We start from the raw sequence: 18,933 nt of genomic DNA, 5'->3' as shown, positions 1-18,933 counted from the left end.
CAGCCACTCATGGGGGAGGGACAGGGGAATACAAGGGCAAAAGAGACGTGGGGATATAGAGCCATGCATGCCTATGGTCTGTCTCCACGGCGGGTGGCATGTCCCCAGGTGAGTCCTCATGGGGCACGGCATGTCCCCAGGTTGCATGGCATATCCCTGTCACTCACGTGGGTGGCACATCCCCGTGCGTGTCCCCAGGGCAGGCAATGCGTGCCCATGCCAAGTGACAAGTTCCCATGGGTGTTCCCATGGCGAGCAGCACGGATGAGTAGGTGCCATGTCCCCACATGTCCCCAGGGTGGGTTGCCGTGTCCTCGCGTGTGTGCTTACGGTGGGTGGATGTCCCACGCGTGTCCCCGTGGCGGGCGGGGGCCGCTGGGGTCACAGCCGTGATCCCGATTTTCAGCGATGTTTGAAGGATGAGGAAGGTCTGCGGGGGGCGGGGGGGGGGGAAGGTGACGTCAGGGCTGCCCTCACCACCCACCGGCCCGGTGACGTCACCCTCTTCCCCCGCGCGTGCGCAGCGCTGTCTCCCCCCTCCCCCCGCCGCCCCCCCGTACAAGCCCCCCTGTATCTGGAGCCGCTGCGCGGAGGATGCGGGGCCGCAGGTGGGTGAGGGGAAGGGGGCGGTGAGAGCAGTCCGGAGGTGCATGGCGGGGGGGGGGGGGGCGGCGGCGTTGGCGTTTTGGGGGTGCCGCAGGGCGGGTGGTGCAGCCGGCGGAGGGTGCAAAGGGGCGTTGCAAGACGATGGCGGGGGGGGGATGTTGGGTTGCGTCCCCGGAGGTCGGGTGTGTGATGGGGGGGGGACACAGTCGGGGGCGTTGTGGGTAGCTGGGGTGGGGGCGCACATCGTTCGCTTCTCCACGGTAGGGCTGGGGGGGGCGTGGATGGAGGGGGGGAGGGCGTGCCGCAGCGGTGCACTGGGGGGTGCTGAGGTGCAGGGCGAGGAGGGCGGAATTTGGAGGGTGCGTTGTGGGGGGTGCTCAGGTGCGGATCAGCATCCGTGCAGGGGGGGTGCGCTCTGAGACGCGCAGGCGCCGCGGGGGGGGGGCGGGTTGGGTGCATGACGTTGGGGGGCATGCACAGAGCTGCACGTACAGGGGTGCAGCAGGCACAGCGCAGCTGTGTGCTCGCAGCTCGGGTTTGGGGTATGTGAAGCATTGGGGGGGGCACTCAATGCATGCTTACATGGGGGGGCTGTGGGGGGTGTCCATGCACCCATGTGAGCACATGCATGTGGGGGGGCATGTGTGTGCAGTGCCTGCTTGCACCCTTGCGCCCGCACCTGCCTGCACACATCTGAGCATGCATGCAGCTTGTATGCATTCCTGTGCCTGCACTCCTCAACATGCATGAGCTGCCAGAGCGTGTGCACCCTTATCTGCATGCAGCCCTTGCAGATGTGCACCATGACACTCGTGCAGCACAAGTCACTGCTCCCTCATGCATGCATCCCTGTGTGTGCTTGCAGCCTTTTGCACACCCCAACACGTTCACCATGCACATCCGCACCTTCATGTGTATGCACCCCTTGCACCTGTGTGTATCTGTGTGCTTGCACCCCTGTGCACTCATGCATTGTTGGAGCGTGAACGCAGCATGCTCCAGCGCACAGCTTGCACCCCTGCATGTGTGCACTTGCACCCTCTGCGCGCAGCCCACCCTCCATGCGTGCACCACGCGCGCACTGTGCCTTGCACATGCATGCAGCCCTGTGCATCACACAGAGGTGCACACACAGCCTGGCTATATGCAGGACTGCCTGCAGGCACATGGAGGTTCCTGTGCGCGCAGTGCTGCACGCATGTGGAGCTGCACCGCTGCACATGCTCTGCTCCAAGCCCCACCCTGCCCACGTTTTGCCCCAGAAGCTGCAGCCTGTTCCTCCTGCCCTGCCTCAGGGCAGTGAGAGAGGGTTGGGGTGGTGGCACCTTTACTGGCTTGCTCCTGGGCTACTGTTTGCTGCCTGTGAGGCTACTGCTAAGATCCTGCTCTAAGTAATCTGGTGAGGGAGTGATGGGAGATGCTATCGAGGCGCAGCCGAGGGACTCTCAGGACACTGCTCAGATGCTGTCAGGAATTCACTGAGATGCTCTCAGGATACTCTGCAGACAGTGCTGAGGTGCTTCTAGACTGGCATTAAGATACTGTCAGGATACTATCTGGATGCTACTGGGATATTGCAGGAACACTACTAAGATACTGTGAGGGCATGACCAGGATACTCTCAGGATACTTTTAAGATTTTTCCAGCATCTTTCCAAGGTTGATACTGAGATACTCTGACAGATACCCCTGAGCAGTGCTAGCACACCATTACTCTCAGATGCTACAACAGGGAGGATTAAGATGCTTTCAGCAGAGTAATGTGGCCCTAAGGAGATATCTGAATATGGCATTGCTCTACATAGGCACTATCAGGACCCTACTAAGGAGGTAGCTATGTAACCACTACAGCACTGTTAGTGTTCTACCAGGACACTGTTTGTGTATTGCTGTGATGCTACCAAAACACTGTTAGGCTACGACTAGGATGCTATTGGGATACTCCTGACATGTGCTGGTACAAATGAGCTAATCCAGTAGCTGCTCCTGGGATACTCCCAATGTAGCACAAAGGTACTATCCAGACACTGCTAAGGTGTTACCAGGGTACTACTGCTTGGATAAGAGAACACTGAGATACTGTCACTATACTGTCGAGGTACTACTGAGGGCATTGCTAGAATACTGCTGAGAGAGTATCAGGATACTACTGTGCTGCTGTCAGGATGTCACCACGATGCTGCTATGGTGCTGCCAGGACAGTACTCGGTTTTTATTGGCATACTGTCAGGATGCTAGTAGATTACTTCTGAGATACTACAAAGACACTAGAAAAAATAGTGGGCAGATGCTTTTGGGATACTATCAGGTCATAAGTCAAGCTTTTGGGTTACTGTCAGCACATTCATGATACTGATACTTGCAGCATGACACTTTCAGGATGCTACTTAGTGATACAGTCTAAGGACAGTACTAGGATACTACCAGTTGAGTGAAACAGGAGGTGGTGGTATGATAATTTGTTATGTACTATGAGGGTAACACTATGATACTTCTGGACCATTGTCAACACTTTGTTGCTACTAGTAAAGTGCTACTAGTGTACTGTCAGAATACCAGCATGTTTCTGTAGCAGCTCTTTCTGTAGCATTAAGAGACTTTGAGATGGTACTAAGACACTGTTGAGATACTACTAGAATACTACAGTAATGCCTCTGGTTGTGTAACCTCCATGGCAGTATGGTTTCAGGCAGCATGGTGGCACCAAAACAAATGGGGAGCCCTGGTGTTGTAACCTGTGAGTAGCCCGGTGCCTCACGGGCGCCCTCTCCCCGCAGCTAAGGCAGCACGTCGGTGTTGAGGAGGATGGAGGCACCCCTGGTCAGCCTGGAGGAGGAGTTCGAGGAGGGCCCCGGCGAGGATGGGGGCACCCCGCAGCGCAGCGCAGACCCGGCGCTGGCCGAGCTGGAGAGCTTCTCGGCCGAGATGATGAGCTTCAAGTCGATGGAGGACCTGGTGCAGGAGTTTGACGAGAAGCTCACCGTCTGCTTCCGCAACTACGACGCCGCCACCGAGGGCCTGGCCCCTGTGCGAGGGCAGCTCCAGGCGCAGGAGGAGGAGGAGCGCCTCCAGGATGAGGAGTGAGTAAGGCCTCCGTACACCTGGGGGCGTGTGCCTCCTCACACCTGCGCATTCCACCCCTCCCCAATGCAAATTGGCTCCTGCATTGCAGCACATTCACGCAGCACATCAAAGCAGTAACCTGTGAGTAAGCTCCCTGACAGCCCACATGCCTCCCTTGCACCCTCGTGAGGCTTTCCTGACCAGCTCCCTGCAGTGTGGCATGGTGATGCACCATGACAGGAGTAGTGCTCTAGTATCCTATGAGTAAGGACCTCCTTTGGGGTCTACATGCTGCACTGCATGCTAACATGCTATGCCTCACATGCAGCTCATTCCTCTGCATTGTGGAGTAGTCACACAGCACCACAGAGTAGCTGTATAGTATCCTATAATTAGGCCGCCCTTGGGCATGGTCATCAGATACACCCCTCCCACAGCGTGTGGACCAGCCTACTCCGCTGCAGTGTGGTTGTGTAGCACCTCAGGGTAACAGTGGAGCGTGCTGTGAGTAGTTACCCTCTGGGGCCTATTCCACCTCCTTGCCTGCTTAGAAGTTCTCCACAGTGTGGAAATCAGCCCCTGTGCTGTTGCATGATCATGAAGCACCTTAGAGCAGCTGTGTAGTATCTGTGGAGTAGCTGTGTGGAATCCTTGGAGTATTTGTGTAGCATGTATGGAGTAGCTGTGTAGTACCTTTGCAACAGGTGTGTAGATTCATGGGGGTCCTTTGAGTACCTGTGCAGCATGTGTGGAGTAGCTGTGCAGGATCCTCTGAGGAGCTATGTCGCATTGCAGGGGGTCGTGGCAGTCTCGGTCCATGTGAGGAGAGCCCCTGGGGGCGTGAATCTAGACCTTGAGTAAGGTGTGAGTAGAGCTCAGCTGCTGCTTGCAGTGTGTAAGCTCTGCCTCAAGTCAGGGGGCAGCTAATCTGGGGCAAATTCCCCCAGTTTCTGCCCCCCGTGGTGCTGTTTGCATTCAGAAGTCAATTTTCACTGCCCCCTGGGATTTGTTTTGTTTCTAAAGTGCCTTTTTTGGCCAAACTGCATCCAGCTGCCAGCAGACCTCATCCGTTCGTGCCGTGAGCGAGGCATTGTCCTGTCTCTGATCGCTTCCCAGCCTGCTTACTGCTCATTTTTAACCGCCCCAAAATGGTCATTTTCCACCCAAAACCTTTTTATTTTGCTGTGGTTTTATTTTGTTTTCCACCCAGACCTGCAGAGGCCAAATCCTGTGCCGGACTTGACCAAAGTGAGGCGTTTTCAGAGCAAAAAACAGGAGGCTTTGCCCCCCCCCCGCCGGGAGCAGCCCGGGAGCCCTGCGCCGTCCCCGCCTGCCTGCTTTGTGCTGCCTTTGTGTGGCTTTGGGTCACTTTGGGCAAAACAGGGCGGGTTTTTTTGTCCTTTTTGAATGAGGCCTGTGTGTGGGGTCGGGGGATGGGCTGGGACCGAGTTTCCCTTTTCATTAACCAATTCGTGCTGTATTTAACCCAGAAATGTGCCTGAGCCTGCAGGGTGCTGTCTCTTTAAGAGCCAGCATTTAAAAAGCAGGTTTGGGAGCGTTTGGGGCAAGAATCAGGGGCTAGGATGTTTCTGGGCTATGATTTGTGAATTTTGTGATTTAGGGGAAAATGAAGATGGAGTGAGGAGGGAGGGAAATGACCAAAAATGGGCAATTGGTGGTGGGGGCAAAGGGGGGTGGTGTGTGCAGGTGGTTTTGGGGTGATTTGGAGGGAGTCAGGATGTGCCACACCGGGGGGGGAGAAATCTCAGCATCGCTTTTTGTGTCTTTTCCCCCATTTTGGAGCTGTTTTTAACCCTTCCCTGATGCTGTCACTTCCCAGTTCCTTTCTCTCATTTTCTCCCTGCTTTCTCTCACTCCTCCTCTTCTCCCTTTTCTCTCAACTTTCCCCCCTTTTTACACTTTTTTCCCTTTTCCCCTTTCTCCTCTTTTCCCCATTTTCCCCTTCCCCCTTTACCCCTTTTCTTCTTTCCCCTCTTTTCCTCTTCTTTACCCATTTTTTCCTTTTTCCCTTTCTTTTTCTTCTTTGCCCCCCTTCCACTCATTTTTCCTCCCTTTTCCCTCTTCCCCCCCTTTTATTCCCTTACCATCCCTTTTTCCTCCTTTCCCTCTTTTCCCCCTTTCCCCACTTCCCCTCCCTTTTCATCTTTCCTGCCCTTTCTTCCCTTTCCCCCTTTTCCCTCTTCTCCTTTCCTCTTTTATTCCCTTTTCCCCCTTTCTGCCTTTTTCCTCTTCCCCCCCTTTTTCCTTTTATTTCCCTCTTTTGTTCTCTTCCCCCCATTTTTAACTCTTTCCCCCCTTTATTTTTCCATTTTTCTTCTTTTTCACCCCCTTCCCACTTTTTCCTCTTTTTCATCTCCTTTTCCACACTTTCACCACGTTTTTGCCCTTCCCACCCCCTGCCATCCTTTACCCTCTGCTTCTCCCTTTTCCTCCCAGGCCCTCTCCCCCCTGCCCCTTTTGAGGTTGAAATTTGGCACAATTTGTCCAGTCCTGTAGGGCAGAGTCAGGCACCTGTGGGGCAGAGGAGAGGGGCAGGGTGGGGCAGGGCACTTTTGGGGTAGCTTCAGGGTACCTGGGGGCATTTGGGGTGTCAGGGCTGCAGTTTGGGGGCATTTGGGTGTGGGTGAGGCAGTTGGGGGCTGTTCAGCGAGGGCGGTTGGAGGGCTCCAGGACATCCCAGCTGGGGTGTGGGGCATTTGAGAGCATGCTGGGGTGTGCCAGGGTCAATTTTGGGGGTGTTCCAGGTTGATTTTGTTCAGGGCACTTTGGGGGTGATAACTGGGGGGGAGGGTGTGTTCAGGGTGGCATTTTGAGGTGAAGTGATGGTGTTTGGGGGAATTTCAGCATCTTTTGGGGAGCTTCAAGGCATTTGGGGGTCTGGCAGAAGCATTGTAGGGTGTTGGGCATCAGGGGAAGCCCACAGCTTCAGGCTGCCATTTTGGGAAGTTCTTTGGGGTGTCAGGGCAGATTTTTGAGGGGGTTTAGGGTGCTTCTGGGCAGTGTTTCAGAACAGCATTTTGGGATCTTTCTCAGTGGCATTTGGGTTTTTTTGAGGCATTTTGGGCAGCATTTCAGGAAAGCTCTTTAAGGACTTTCTGGGTGTGCAGATGTGACCTTTTGGGGGAGTTTGGGGCGTTCAGGGGTTGTGGTTTGGAGGATTTCAGGAGGGCTGGAGCATTTTGGGGCATTTTGGAGCTTTGAGATGTTTAGGAGCATTTTAGGGTATTGCAAAGCAGCATTTAGAGATGCTTTGAGGCATTTGCGATGGCCTTGGGGCTGTGGGGCACTGCTGGAGGATGGCATTTTGGGGTGTTTCTGGAGTATTTGGAGATGTTTAAGGGTGTTTCAGGACATGATGGTGGTGCTTTGAGGGGGGCATTTCAGGACATTTCAAGGTGGTCTTTTGGGGCATCTGGAGACATTTCTGGATGTTGCAGTGGCTTTTTCAGGGGTTTTTTTGATGGCAACATTTCCAAATGATGTTTGGAGGCAGCATTTTGGGGCATTTCAGACCAATGATGGAATTGGAGAAGCTTTGAGGTTTTCTAAGGCAGGATTTGGGGTGTTCTAGGGCAGCATTAGGGTCTTCTAGGACACAACTTTGGGTGTTTTGAGATGTTTTGGGCATCTTGGTGGTTTTGGATGGGAGGGCACATTTCAGGGTGTTCCTAGGGCTGTGTTTTGGGGTGGTTCAAGGCATTCTGGCATGCTGTTAGGGGATGGCTTCTGGAAAAGGACTTGGGGATGCTGGACAGGAGCCAGCAATGGGTACTGGCAGCACAGGAGGCCAAGGGCAGCCTGGGCTGCATCCAGAGCAGTGTGGCCAGAGCTGGAGAGAGGATCCTGCCCCTCTGCTCTGCTCTGGGGAGACCTCACCCGCAGGGCTGGGGCCAGCTCTGGAGCCCTCAGCACACAAGAGACCTGGAGCTGCTGGAGAGGCTCCAGAGGAGGCCACAAGGATGATCAGAGACTGAAGAACTTCTGCTGTGGGCACAGGCTGAGGGAGCTGGGGCTGTGCAGCCTGGAGAGGAGAAGGCTCCAGGCAGACCTCAGAGCAGCCTCCCAGTACCTGAAGGGCTACAAGGAGGCTGCAGAGGGACTGTCCCCAAAGGCCTGCAGGGACAGGAGCAGAGGCAATGGTTTGGGATGAGAGCAGAGCAGATTGGGATTGGAGGTGAGGAACAAGTTCTGCAGCAGGAGGCTGCTGGAAGGCTGCAGCAGGCTGCCCAGGGAGGTGGTTGAGGCTGCAGCCCTGGAGCTCTTGCAGGTGAGGCTGGAGAGGGCTGTGGGCAGCCTGCTGCAGTGGGGATGTCCCTGCTGCCTGCAGGGGTTGCAGTGGGTGAGCTCTGGAGGTTCCTTCCAACCCCAACTATTCTATGATTCTATGGTTTTGGGGTCACTACTCACCACCCCCCTCTCTGCAGGGTCTGGGATGCTCTCACCGATGGCTTTGGGCCCCGGGGCTCCCCCCGGCCCTGGCTGCTTCCTGAGGCCGAGGTCCTTGATGGCACCGACCCCCAGGTATGGCTGTGACTGTCCCCTCCCACCCCTGGCTTCCCAACCCCTGCCCTGCCTCTACACAGCCTCCAGGTGATGACTGACAGCTGTCAGCCATCCCCAAGGCTCAGCTGCCAGCAGCAAGCTGCCCAGGAATGGTATTTTCATTGCACTGGGTGTCCACATTTTGGGGTGAAATCAGACAGAAATGTGCAAGTTTCAGTGCTCTTTGCCAGTTTGCCCTGGAGCCAGGAGGGAGCTGTTGTGTGGTTTGTGGTAGGAAATGTTTTTGCCATGGTGGTCAGGTCCTGCTAGTAACAGCTGTGCTTGGGCCTGTGGGAGGGCTCAGAGGTGCCCCCAGACCCACTGAGCTCAGGCTGTTTGGATGTTCAGGGTGGTCCTAAATTGGGAGGAGAAGGAGAATTTCTTGGGTTATTTCCTGCTAAAGAGGTGGAAAAAGCTGGGGAAGGTGGTAAAAAAGATGTCTCCCTGTTCACCATCTCCAGCCAACATCTTCACCTATCACTTTCCCATCCAGCATCACCCCCTGGCATCTCCCCATCCAATGTCTCCATCTGACCTCTTCCCCATTAGGCATCACCGTCCATCATCTCCCCATCTGACACCCCCAGCATCTCCATCCTGCAGCTGCACATCCAGTGCCACCAGCCAATTCAAAGATCTCTCCCTCCAACATCCACATCTTGCCCAATCTCCCAATCCAGTGTCTCCATCCAACAATTCCCCATCCAGTGTCTCCCTATGCAGCATATCTCTCTGTCTTCTTGCAGACCTCCCCTTGCAATGCTTCCCTGGCCATGATCTCCCTCTCCAGTGTCTCCAGCATCCCCATCCAGTGTCCCCATGCAAAGTTCCATCCAGCATCCCTGTCAAGCATTTCCCCATCCAACATCTCCACCCATCTCTCTCTGGTGTCCCTGTCCATTATCCTCCTACTCAGCTTCTCCACCCAATGCCCTCACCCAGCATCTCTCTACCCAATGTTCCTATCCAATGTCTCCACCCAATGCCCTCACCCAGCATCTCTCCACCCAATGTTCCTATCCAATGTCTCCACCCAATGCCCTCACCCAGCATCTCTCCACCCAATGTTCCTATCCAGTGTCTCCACCCAATGCCCTCACCCAGCATCTCTCCACCCAATGTTCCTATCCAGTGTCTCCACCCAATGCCCTCACCCAGCATCTCTCTACCCAATGTTCCTATCCAATGTCTCCACCCAATGCCCTCACCCAGCATCTCTCTACCCAATGTTCCTATCCAGTGTCTCCACCCAATGCCCTCACCCAGCATCTCTCCACCCAATGTTCCTATCCAATGTCTCCACCCAATGCCCTCATCCAGGGTCTTCCCATCCAGTGTCTCCATCCAACATCTCCACCTCACCCAACATCTCTCCAGTGTTCCCATCCAGTGTCTCCCTCTCCAAAGTCCCCATCCATGTCTCCTGTGTCCCCCTGAGCTGTGGTTCCCTGGTGGCTGTGCCAGGGCCTGTGCCACACCAGGGCTGGGCTGTGCCCGTGGTGCCCCCAAGGCCACCCAGCCTGTGCCTTCTGCAGCAATGTGAAAAGGAGGAGGAGGAACTCACTGAGAGGAGTGAGCAAGACTCGGGCATCAACGAGGAGCCACTGCTGACAGCTGAGCAGGTACCTTTGGTCCCCATGGCCACCATGTCCCCTGAAAGCTTTGGGCCCCCAGCGTGGCCTTGACCCACCCCAGCCCCATGGTGGTGTGCTGGAAGCACAGGAGGACAGATCCCCAGATCCTCAGATCCCATCACCTCGGGATGCAGGCTGCAGGATCCAGGTATAGGATGCAGTCATATGGAGATGCAGGTCCAGGGTGCAAGTTCCTGTGGGGTGTGGGAATGCAGGGTGCAAAGGCAGACTGCAGAGTACAGGGGTGCAAGTGCTGCATATACAGGATGAAGGAAGCTGGATGCAGATGGAAAATGACAAGGTAAAGGAGGATGAAGATGAAGGGTGAAAGGGGGTTGGGGGGATGCAGGATGAAGGGAAGGGTGGAGGATGAAGGGGAGCATGGAGGATAAAGGGGAGGGTGGAGGCTGAAGGAGATAGTGGAGGATGCAGGGTGCAGTGCCCAGGATGTTGACACAGATGGAGGATGAAGGGCTGGGCTGCAGCTGACGGCGCAGGACTGGGGTGCGGCAGGCAGCAGCACGGTGTTGCTGTGGCCTGCAGGGAGCAGAAGTGAGGTGGAGGCAGGATGCAGGTGCACATGGAGGACACTGACACCCTGCAGGTCATTGAGGAGCTGGAGGAGCTGATGCAGAGTTCACCTGACCCCGAGGCCGACCCTGAGGGAGATGAGGAGGAAGAAGAGGAGGAGGAGGAGGAAGCTGAGGCTGATGCCGAAGGCAAAGGTGATGGTGGGGGAACAGAGCCCATCCTGCTGCATGAGCTGCAGGCTTTCTGCCCCACCAACAACAACTGCTCCCATGAAGGTACAGCAGCAACACCCAAGCCAGGTGCTTTTGGGGGGCGATTGCAACCACATGGGACAAGTGAAGCTCTGCAGGCTCCAGGGCTGGCTTGGTTCTGCTGGGCCAGGAGAGGGCTCTGAGCAAGACTTTAAGAGCATGGAGATCTTGCTTACAGTATAGTGTTAAATGCAGTACTGAGTGCTGAGGGGGTCATGCAGCCTTCTTTCTCCATGTGCATGGAGATGTTGGGGTGCTCTTGAGTGGTGTTTGGGAAATGCACTTCCCTGAGAGCACCAAGGGTGTGCCAGGCTCAGTGCTGAGCCCTGCATGGGGCAAACCCCAGTGCCAGTCCAGGCTGGGGCTGAAGGGCTGCAGAGCAGCCCTGAGGAGAAGGCCTTGGGGGTGCTGGGGGTGCAGAGCTGGCCAGGAGCTGGCACCCAGCGCTGCCAGCCCAGCCCCAGCCTGGCCTGGGCTGAGCCCCAGCAGGGTGGGCAGCAGGGGCAGGGCTCTGCTCACCCCCCCTGCAGGGCTGGGGCAGCTCTGGAGCCCTCAGCACAGCACAGGCAGGGAGCTGGGGCAGCAGGGCCAGAGGAGGCCACAGCAGTGCTGGCAGGGCTGGAAGCCCTCTGCTGGGAGCCAGGCTGAGAGAGTTGGCCTTGGGCAGCCTGCAGAGGAGAAGGCTCCAGGGACACCTTCTGGTGGCCTCCCAGCACCTGAGGCAAGCTGGGCACAGAGGTTGGAGCAGGGCCTGTTGGGCCAGGCCAAGGGGGGATGGTTGGGAAGGCAAAGAGGGAGCTTGAGAGGGGAGAGAAGGAGAAATGGTTGAGCCTGAGGCTGGGGAGAGCCTGGCCCAGGCTGCCCAGAGAGGTGGAGCTGCCCCATGGCTGGCAGCAGGGCAGCTCAGGTTGGTTGGGGCTGGGAGCAGCCTGCTGTGCTTGGGGATGTCCCTGCAGGGTAGTTGGATTAGATGAACTTGAAAGGTCTCTTCCCACCCAAGCCAGTCTGGGATTCCACGATTCTCACTTCCCCCTGCATGTTGCTTAGTCCCTGCAGCACAGCTGCTGTTTCCCCTCCCTGCAGCGTGCAGCTGCCCAGGAGCAGGCTGTTAAGGATCTCATTCCCCTGGGCATTTGCTGATTCCTGTTAATTGCTCAGCCCTTTTGGTTCCTGCTGCCTGCCACTTCTTGCAATCCTCTAATTGCTCTGCACACCTCATTTGTGGCTCTGGACCTCTCAGTAATTACAGCCTGCAGTCATTAATTGGGAGCTCAGTGAATGCACCATGCAGCTCATAAATTACCCCAGACTGTCCCTGAGTCTGGCCTGTGTCCCCCTGCACCGTGCAGGGCTCTGCTTGCACCAGGAGCCACACTGCACTGCACCACACAAGGCACTCCCTGCATTGGGCGTTGTCTTCACTGCACTGGTGCCTCACCAGTGCACCTGGGCAGCCCACTGATGGCTCTGTGCAGTAATTGCAGCCTGCAGCATGCTAACTGCACAAAGCATTTTGGTGATGTGCCTTTCTGGAGTGACAGGTCGCTGCCTGACTGGGATTTGGAGTGATTGCTGCAGGCATGCTGCTGGTTGCACTGGGCCTTTTGTTTCAGTGAGCAGGGGTCCTCCTGCAGCCAGTGCTGTTCAGTATCTTTATCAATGATGTAGGCAGGGGGATTGAATGCACCTTGAGCAGGTCTGCAGATGACACCAACCTCAGTGGTTCAGTTCACACACCTGAGAGCAGGATCCATCCAAAGGGAGCTGGACAGGCTGGAGAGTTGGGCCCAGTGAACCTCCTGAGGTTCAGCAAGGCCAAGGGCAAGGTCCTGCAGCTGGTCCAGGACATCCCTAGTGTCAATCCCAGCTGGGGCTGAAGGGCTGCAGAGCAGCCCTGAGGAGAAGGCCTTGGGGGTGCAGAGCTGGCCAGGAGCTGGCACCCAGCGCTGCCAGCCCAGCCCCAGCCTGGCCTGGGCTGAGCCCCAGCAGGGTGGGCAGCAGGGGCAGGGAGGGGATTCTGCCCCTCTGCTGGGCTCTGCTCACCCCCCCTGCAGGGCTGGGGCAGCTCTGGAGCCCTCAGCACAGCACAGGCAGGGAGCTGGGGCAGCAGGGCCAGAGGAGGCCACAGCAGTGCTGGCAGGGCTGGAAGCCCTCTGCTGGGAGCCAGGCTGAGAGAGTTGGCCTTGGGCAGCCTGCAGAGGAGAAGGCTCCAGGGACACCTTCTGGTGGCCTCCCAGCACCTGAAGCAAGCTGGGCACAGAGGCTGGAGCAGGGCCTGCTGGGCCAGGCCAAGGGGGGATGGTTGGGAAGGCAAAGAGGGAGCTTGAGAGGGGAGAGAAGGAGAAATGGTTGAGCCTGAGGCTGGGGAGAGCCTGGCCCAGGCTGCCCAGAGAGGTGGAGCTGCCCCATGGCTGGCAGCAGGGCAGGGCAGGTTGGTTGGGGCTGGGAGCAACCTGCTGTGCTTGGGGATGTCTCTGGGGGCTGCAGGGGGTTGGACTGGATGCCCTTGGAGGGCCCCTTCCCACCTATCCCAGTCTGTGGTCCCATGACATGAACAAACGGTGACTGTTTCACCAGTTGCATTGGGCAGCCTCTTAAGCACCTCATACATTTTCATCCTAACCTTATGCCCCCCTCGGGTGCCCTTCGCCATGCCCACCTCGGGTGCCCTTCGCCATGCCCACCTCTGGTGCCCTGCAGGGCTGGGCCGGCTGTCTGCACAGGAGCTGGCGGCGGCGGCAGGGCGTGCGGAGGCGGCGAGCCGGGCGCTGTCGGCGGAGCTGGTGGCACAGCTGGCACGCAGGGACGAGCTGGCCTTCGAGAAGGAGGTGAAGACAGCCTTCATCGGGGCGCTGCTGGCCGTGCAGGGCGAGCAGCGCGAGGCCGCCCGGCGCCGGCGCCGTGACAAGGGCCTGAGCCTGCAGGGCGGACGTGCGGAGCGCGGCCACATGCCCAGGAAGGTAGGGCAGGGCAGGGCAGGGCAGGGCAGGGCAGGGCAGGGCAGGGCGTGGGGCGAGCTCTGGGGGCGGGGTGGGGCAGAGGCGTGTCTGGCACGGTTGAGAGGCATCCCTGTCTGTGGCAGGGAGGTTGGGTTGGGTGATCTCTGAGGGCTCTCCCAGCCTGAGGCTTGATTCTGTAATGTGGAGCAGAGGCTGAGGGACAGCAGGAGCTGGGGCTGTGTGGACAAGGGGCACGGGGCAAGGGGAGGAGGGACGTGGGACAGGGAGAGAAGGACTGGCGGGACCGAGGGACACAGGGCAGGAGGGATGCAGGGAGAGGTGGGGCAGAAAGTCATGGGATGGGGACACAGAGCAGGGAGGTGAGGATCGGGGGGACACACTGCAGGCGTCTGTGGGGACAGGAGATTGGCCAGCAGGACACAGGGCAGGGAGATGAGGGATGGGAGAACAGGGGATATGGGGACTGAGGGACACGTTGCAGGGGTCTGTGGGGGCAGGAGATAAGCTGGGGGGACACGGCAGGGGGATGAGGGATGTGGGAACATGGGATCCAAGGGAAGGGAATGGGGGTGTGGAGGAGTCGGGGAACAGAGATTGGGTAGTGGAGGGCAAGGGAAAGAGATATGGGACAGAGAGATTCAAGGGAGGGGGGAAGGATGGGTGGACATGGAACAGGGGGATGTAGGGACAGGGGGACACAGGGAAAAGTGGTGTGTGATGGGACAGAACAGAGGGACATGGGGCAGGGTGAAATGAGGCAAAGGGGTGAGAGAGAGTGGGACACAGGGCAGGAGGGAGTTTCAGTCAGAGGAACATGGGACAGGGAGACAAGAGGCAGGGGAATGAGGAATGGGGTACCTGGGGCAGGACTGGGGGTGTGGAACAGGGAATGGGCTGAGGCAGGGGCCTGAGGGATGGAGGGACAGGACAGGAGGCCTTGGGACAGGGGTATGCAGGGACAGGAGCGGGGATGAGGCAAGGGGACAGGAGGGTGGGGGGACCTGGGTTTGGGTGGATGAGGAACAGAGGTGGGGGAGCGTGGGACCAGGAAATCGGGAGATGTGGATGGGAAGTGGGGAGTTGGGGGCTGCTGGTGCCAAGGAAGGTGCCAGGGGTGATGTGATGTCACCAGGAGGTGACAGGATGCCACCTGTGTCCCCAGCGCTTCAGCATGGAAGGCATCTCCAGCATCCTGCACTCCGGCTTGCGCCAGACCTTCAGCCCCACTGCCCACGAGAAGCAGGTGCCTTTTCCCCCTTTTCTCACCCCAAAATTGCCCAAATCTGTCCCCTTTCAGCCCTTGCCCCATTCCTCTGCATCCCCCAAGCCCTTCTTTTAAGAGTTTTCAATTTTACAGCTCCCCTCTGTGCCCTACACCCTGCTAGTGCAGCTTGCCCCATTCTTCACCCCGAGAACCCCTCCCTGTCAGAGGAGTGCTGTGGGTGGGGGTTGACAGAATGCAATGAATTCAGCACCCCCACACAATGCCTGCAGGTTACCTGCAGTGCAGCTCCTGCAGCAGTGTGGGGAGAGCTGGAGCAGAGCCTGGGCAGCCCTGTGGCAGCTGGGTGGGTTTGGGGTGTTTTCTGTTCTGGGCAGTACCTGAACACGGTGATTCCCTACGAGAAGAAGGGGTCCCCGCCCTCCGTCGAGGACCTGCAGATGCTCACCAACAGTGAGTACTTGCTCCAGCCTCTGCCCCAGGGCAGAAGCAGAGGTTTTGCATCACCATGGTTGGTCTGGGACCCAAACACACATTTTGCATTGCTGCATCAGCTACAATGCACAGATCCCAGCATGGATGGGGTGGAAGGGACCTCCAGAGCTCACCCAGCCTAAGCCCTGCCCCAGCAGGGCACCCCCAGCAGCTTGCCCAGGGGCACAGTGCCCGGGGGGGGTTGGAAGCTCTCCACACCAGGACACTCCACAACCTCTCTGGGCAGCCTGCTCCAGGCCTCCAGCACCCTCCCAACAAAAAACTTTCTCCTCCTCTTCCCCTCCAACCTCCTGGGCTCCACTCTCTGCCCACTGCCCCTTGGCCTGGCCCTGGGCACCACTCAGCAGAGGCTGGCCCCAGCCTCTTGCCCCCCAGGGGCCCTTCAGCTCTTGCTGAGGATTGCTGAGCATTGCTCTGGGGCTGCTCTGCTGCAGGCTCTCAGCCCCAGGGCTCTCAGCCTTGGCTCCTGCCAGAGCTGCTCCAGGCCCCTCAGCAGCTTCCCAGCCTCCCCTGCCCTCTCTCCAGCACTTCTCTGGCCCTCTGCCCCTGGGCAGCACACAACTGCCCCCAGGGCTCCAGAGGTGGCATCGACAGGGCAGATTCAGGTGCAGCAAACACCATCCCCTGACCCATTTTTGTACCCTTTTAGGGGTAAGACACCCATTCAGCTGACTGGGGGTGAAAGTGCCTTTTTGGGGTTGTTCTAAGGCCTGGTGCATTGTGGGAAACTCTGACAGTGTCTTTATGGTGACTGTGGGGCTGACTGGGGGGAGGAGATACTGGGAGGCAGTAGAGTTTGGCTTACAGCTCTGTTTTCCTTCAGTCCTGTTTGCCATGAAGGAGGGCAATGAGAAGGTGCCCACACTGCTCACAGATTACATCCTCAAAGGTATCTGCTGTCCTTGGGCATTCCCTGCCCACCCCTTGGTGCAGTTCCCATGCCACCCTTTGCATCCACCATGGATCTCACCCTTGCATCCTTCATGCACCTCCTGCACCTCCTTGTGCATCTCCTGTGCATCCCTTACCCCTTCTTCATGCAGCTCTGGTGCATCCTTTGTGCATCCTTCAGGAATCTCAGATACAGCTCCTGTACATTCCTCACACGTCCCTTGTGCACCTGCTGTGCATCCTTGTGCATCTCCCTTGCATCCTTTGTGGAGCTCTTGCCCATCCCTCATGCATCTCCAGTGCATCCTTCATGCATTCCCTGGGCATCCCAGCTGCATCATCTCCCCTGCATCCTTCCTGCATTTCCTGTGCATCTGTGCATCTGCCTGTATCCTTTGCGCATCTCCAGGGACCCCAGGTACATCTCCTCATACATCCTCATGCACCTTCTCCAGTCCCTGCACATCCTCCCTGCGCCTCCCTTGCACCCTTATCCACTCACTTCCTTCATGCAGCCTCAGGAACCCCTCTGCACCCCTTTACCCCTCGTGCACCATCATGCATCCCTCCTGTGCATCATTCATCCACCCCTGTTCATCCTTCATGCATCCCACACAGCCCTTGTGCATCTTTCATGCACCATTGTGCATCCCTTCCCTGTTCCTCCTGCATCTTCTGTGTGTCCCATCTGCAGACCCTGGGCAGCCTTGCACAGCACTCACACCTGCTTGTGAATCCTTGTGCACTTCTCTGCTCTCATGCACACTCAGGCATCCTTTCTGCACACTTGTGTGCACATGTGCACACTTATGCACTCCTGGGTGCCCCCATGCACACTTCTGCGTCCTCATGCAAACAACTCCCATGCAGCCTTGTGCCCCTCATGCATCATTGTGCACCCTTGCACACCCCTGTGTCCCAATGCGTGTTGATGCACTCTAGGGCACCCCAGAGCAAGCCTGTGCAGCACTGTGCACCGTCCTGCACCATGGTGTGCTCATGTGTCCATGTGCATCCTCCTGCAGCCCTGCACACACTTCTGCATCATCTTGCCCCCCGTACACACTCGTTCAGCCCGGTGCTCGCTTGTGCAGCTCAGGCAACTGCATGCATTGTGCACCCTTCATACGCTCTCGTGCATGGCCTTGCACACTCATGCAGCCTGGTGCATCCCTAGACACACTTGTGCACCCTCATGCATCCCTCTCTGTGCTCCTGTACCCCCATGTGCATGCTTGTGGGGCACTGTGCACCCTCGTGTCCCCCTCCCAGTTCCTCCCAGTGCCCCTTGTCGGCGCCAGCGCCCAGCGGGACCCTCTCTCTTTGCAGTGCTCTGCCCAACCTGAAGCGGCGCTGCCTTTGCGCCCGCCTGCCCCCGGCGCTTCCCCCCGAGATCGGGGCCAAACCCGAGGAAACCGGCAGGGCTGCGGCCCGCCCCCAGCCCGGCGCAGCCGCGGTCCCCCCGCCCCAGCCCGCACCGCCCCCGCACCGCCCCCGACCTTTGCACAACCGGGAAATAAACAAATTGGTTTCATTAATTAAGCAGCCAGGCTCCAGCGTCTGCCTCCAGACCTCCACCACGACCCCCCGCCGACCCCCACCTCTCCCCGGCCCCCACCTCGTGGCTTTGCAACTTTTCACAGCATCACAGAACCTTAGGGGTTGGAAGGGACCTCCAGAGCTCCTCCAGCCCAAGCCCCCCTCCCCCACCCCATGTCCCTTCATCATCCTCATGGCTCTCTGTTGGCTTCTCTCCAGCAGTTCCCTCTCTCTCTGGAGCTGGGGAGCCCGGAACTGGACACAGTATTGCAGGGTGGTCTCAGCAGGGAGAGCAGAGGGGCAGCAGAAGCTCCCCAGCCCTGCTGGCCACACTCCTCTTGCTGCGCCCCAGGACACCCTTGGCCCTCCTGGCCACAGGGACACCTTGCTGGCTCATGCAGAACTTGCTACCCACTCCTTGGGCGAACCCTGCACAGCTCCTGCCTTGTGCTGAGGAATAGTCACAAAATGATCACATGTGCAAATCTCTGCCACCGAGCTCCATGTTCTCCTGCCCCACAACTCCCTTTCTGCTCCCGTGGAGCAAAGCTCCCTGCTGTGTAAGGCCCCTGGCTAGGCCCGCAGGGGGCGCTGCAGGGGGCGCTGCAGGGGGCGCTGCTCTAAGGGCAGACAGCCCTGGGCACTCCTGCGCTCGGGGGCAGCTTGTGGTTAGGTTTTCTTTGTGTCACTTAGGGGCAAAGTAACGATCGTTTGGGGGGCAAATCTCATTTTGGGGGAAATTTGTTCATTTTAGAAGCAAGTTTGATCATTTGGGGGTAACTTTGGTCATTTCAGGGGAACATTTGCTCATTTGGGGAGCAAATTGGGTGATTTTGAGGGGTAAATGTCATCCTGGGAGGAAATGTGGGGGTGGGGGGTAAGTTGGTCATTTGGGGGGGGGGAATTGTTCATTTGGGGGTAAATTTGGTGATTTGGGTGGCAAATTTGGTGACTTTGGGGGGGTAAATTCAGTCTATTTGGGGACAAAGTCACTTATTTGAGGGGCAGTTGCTTATCTGAGGAAGATTGACTCATTTGGAGGGAGTACCACTCAGGGGAAGCATTTTGGGGAGCATAATGGTTTTAAGCTCCGTCCTCTGGGGGCCGCCGCTCAAAACCTCTCAATGCTTGGGAGGAGCAGTCCTCATTTGGGGCAAATTCTGGTTTTTGAGGGGGGA

General features: G+C 57.7%; 1 protein-coding gene across 1 annotated transcript in view; it reads left to right on the top strand.

Annotated features, from left to right (window-relative positions):
• The first annotated feature begins 550 nt into the window (after positions 1-550).
• Positions 551-18,933, top strand: part of FEZ1 (fasciculation and elongation protein zeta 1) — a 41,943-nt gene continuing 23,560 nt past the window's right edge. The window contains exons 1-11 of the mRNA XM_054175990.1: positions 551-608; positions 3,384-3,686; positions 8,115-8,211; positions 8,648-8,656; positions 9,768-9,854; positions 10,471-10,672; positions 13,349-13,608; positions 14,771-14,851; positions 15,208-15,283; positions 16,149-16,214; positions 17,546-17,605. Of these exons, the coding sequence (XP_054031965.1) occupies positions 3,412-3,686; positions 8,115-8,211; positions 8,648-8,656; positions 9,768-9,854; positions 10,471-10,672; positions 13,349-13,608; positions 14,771-14,851; positions 15,208-15,283; positions 16,149-16,214; positions 17,546-17,562 (1,170 nt within the window). The 5' untranslated portion in view covers positions 551-608; positions 3,384-3,411 and the 3' untranslated portion in view covers positions 17,563-17,605. The remainder of the gene's footprint in view (positions 609-3,383; positions 3,687-8,114; positions 8,212-8,647; positions 8,657-9,767; positions 9,855-10,470; positions 10,673-13,348; positions 13,609-14,770; positions 14,852-15,207; positions 15,284-16,148; positions 16,215-17,545; positions 17,606-18,933) is intronic.

Source organism: Dryobates pubescens, chromosome 34, assembly GCF_014839835.1.
Source record: "Dryobates pubescens isolate bDryPub1 chromosome 34, bDryPub1.pri, whole genome shotgun sequence".
Taxonomy (NCBI): domain Eukaryota; kingdom Metazoa; phylum Chordata; class Aves; order Piciformes; family Picidae; genus Dryobates; species Dryobates pubescens.
Note: the sequence above shows the minus strand (reverse complement) of the source record. Positions and strands in the feature narration are given on the sequence as shown.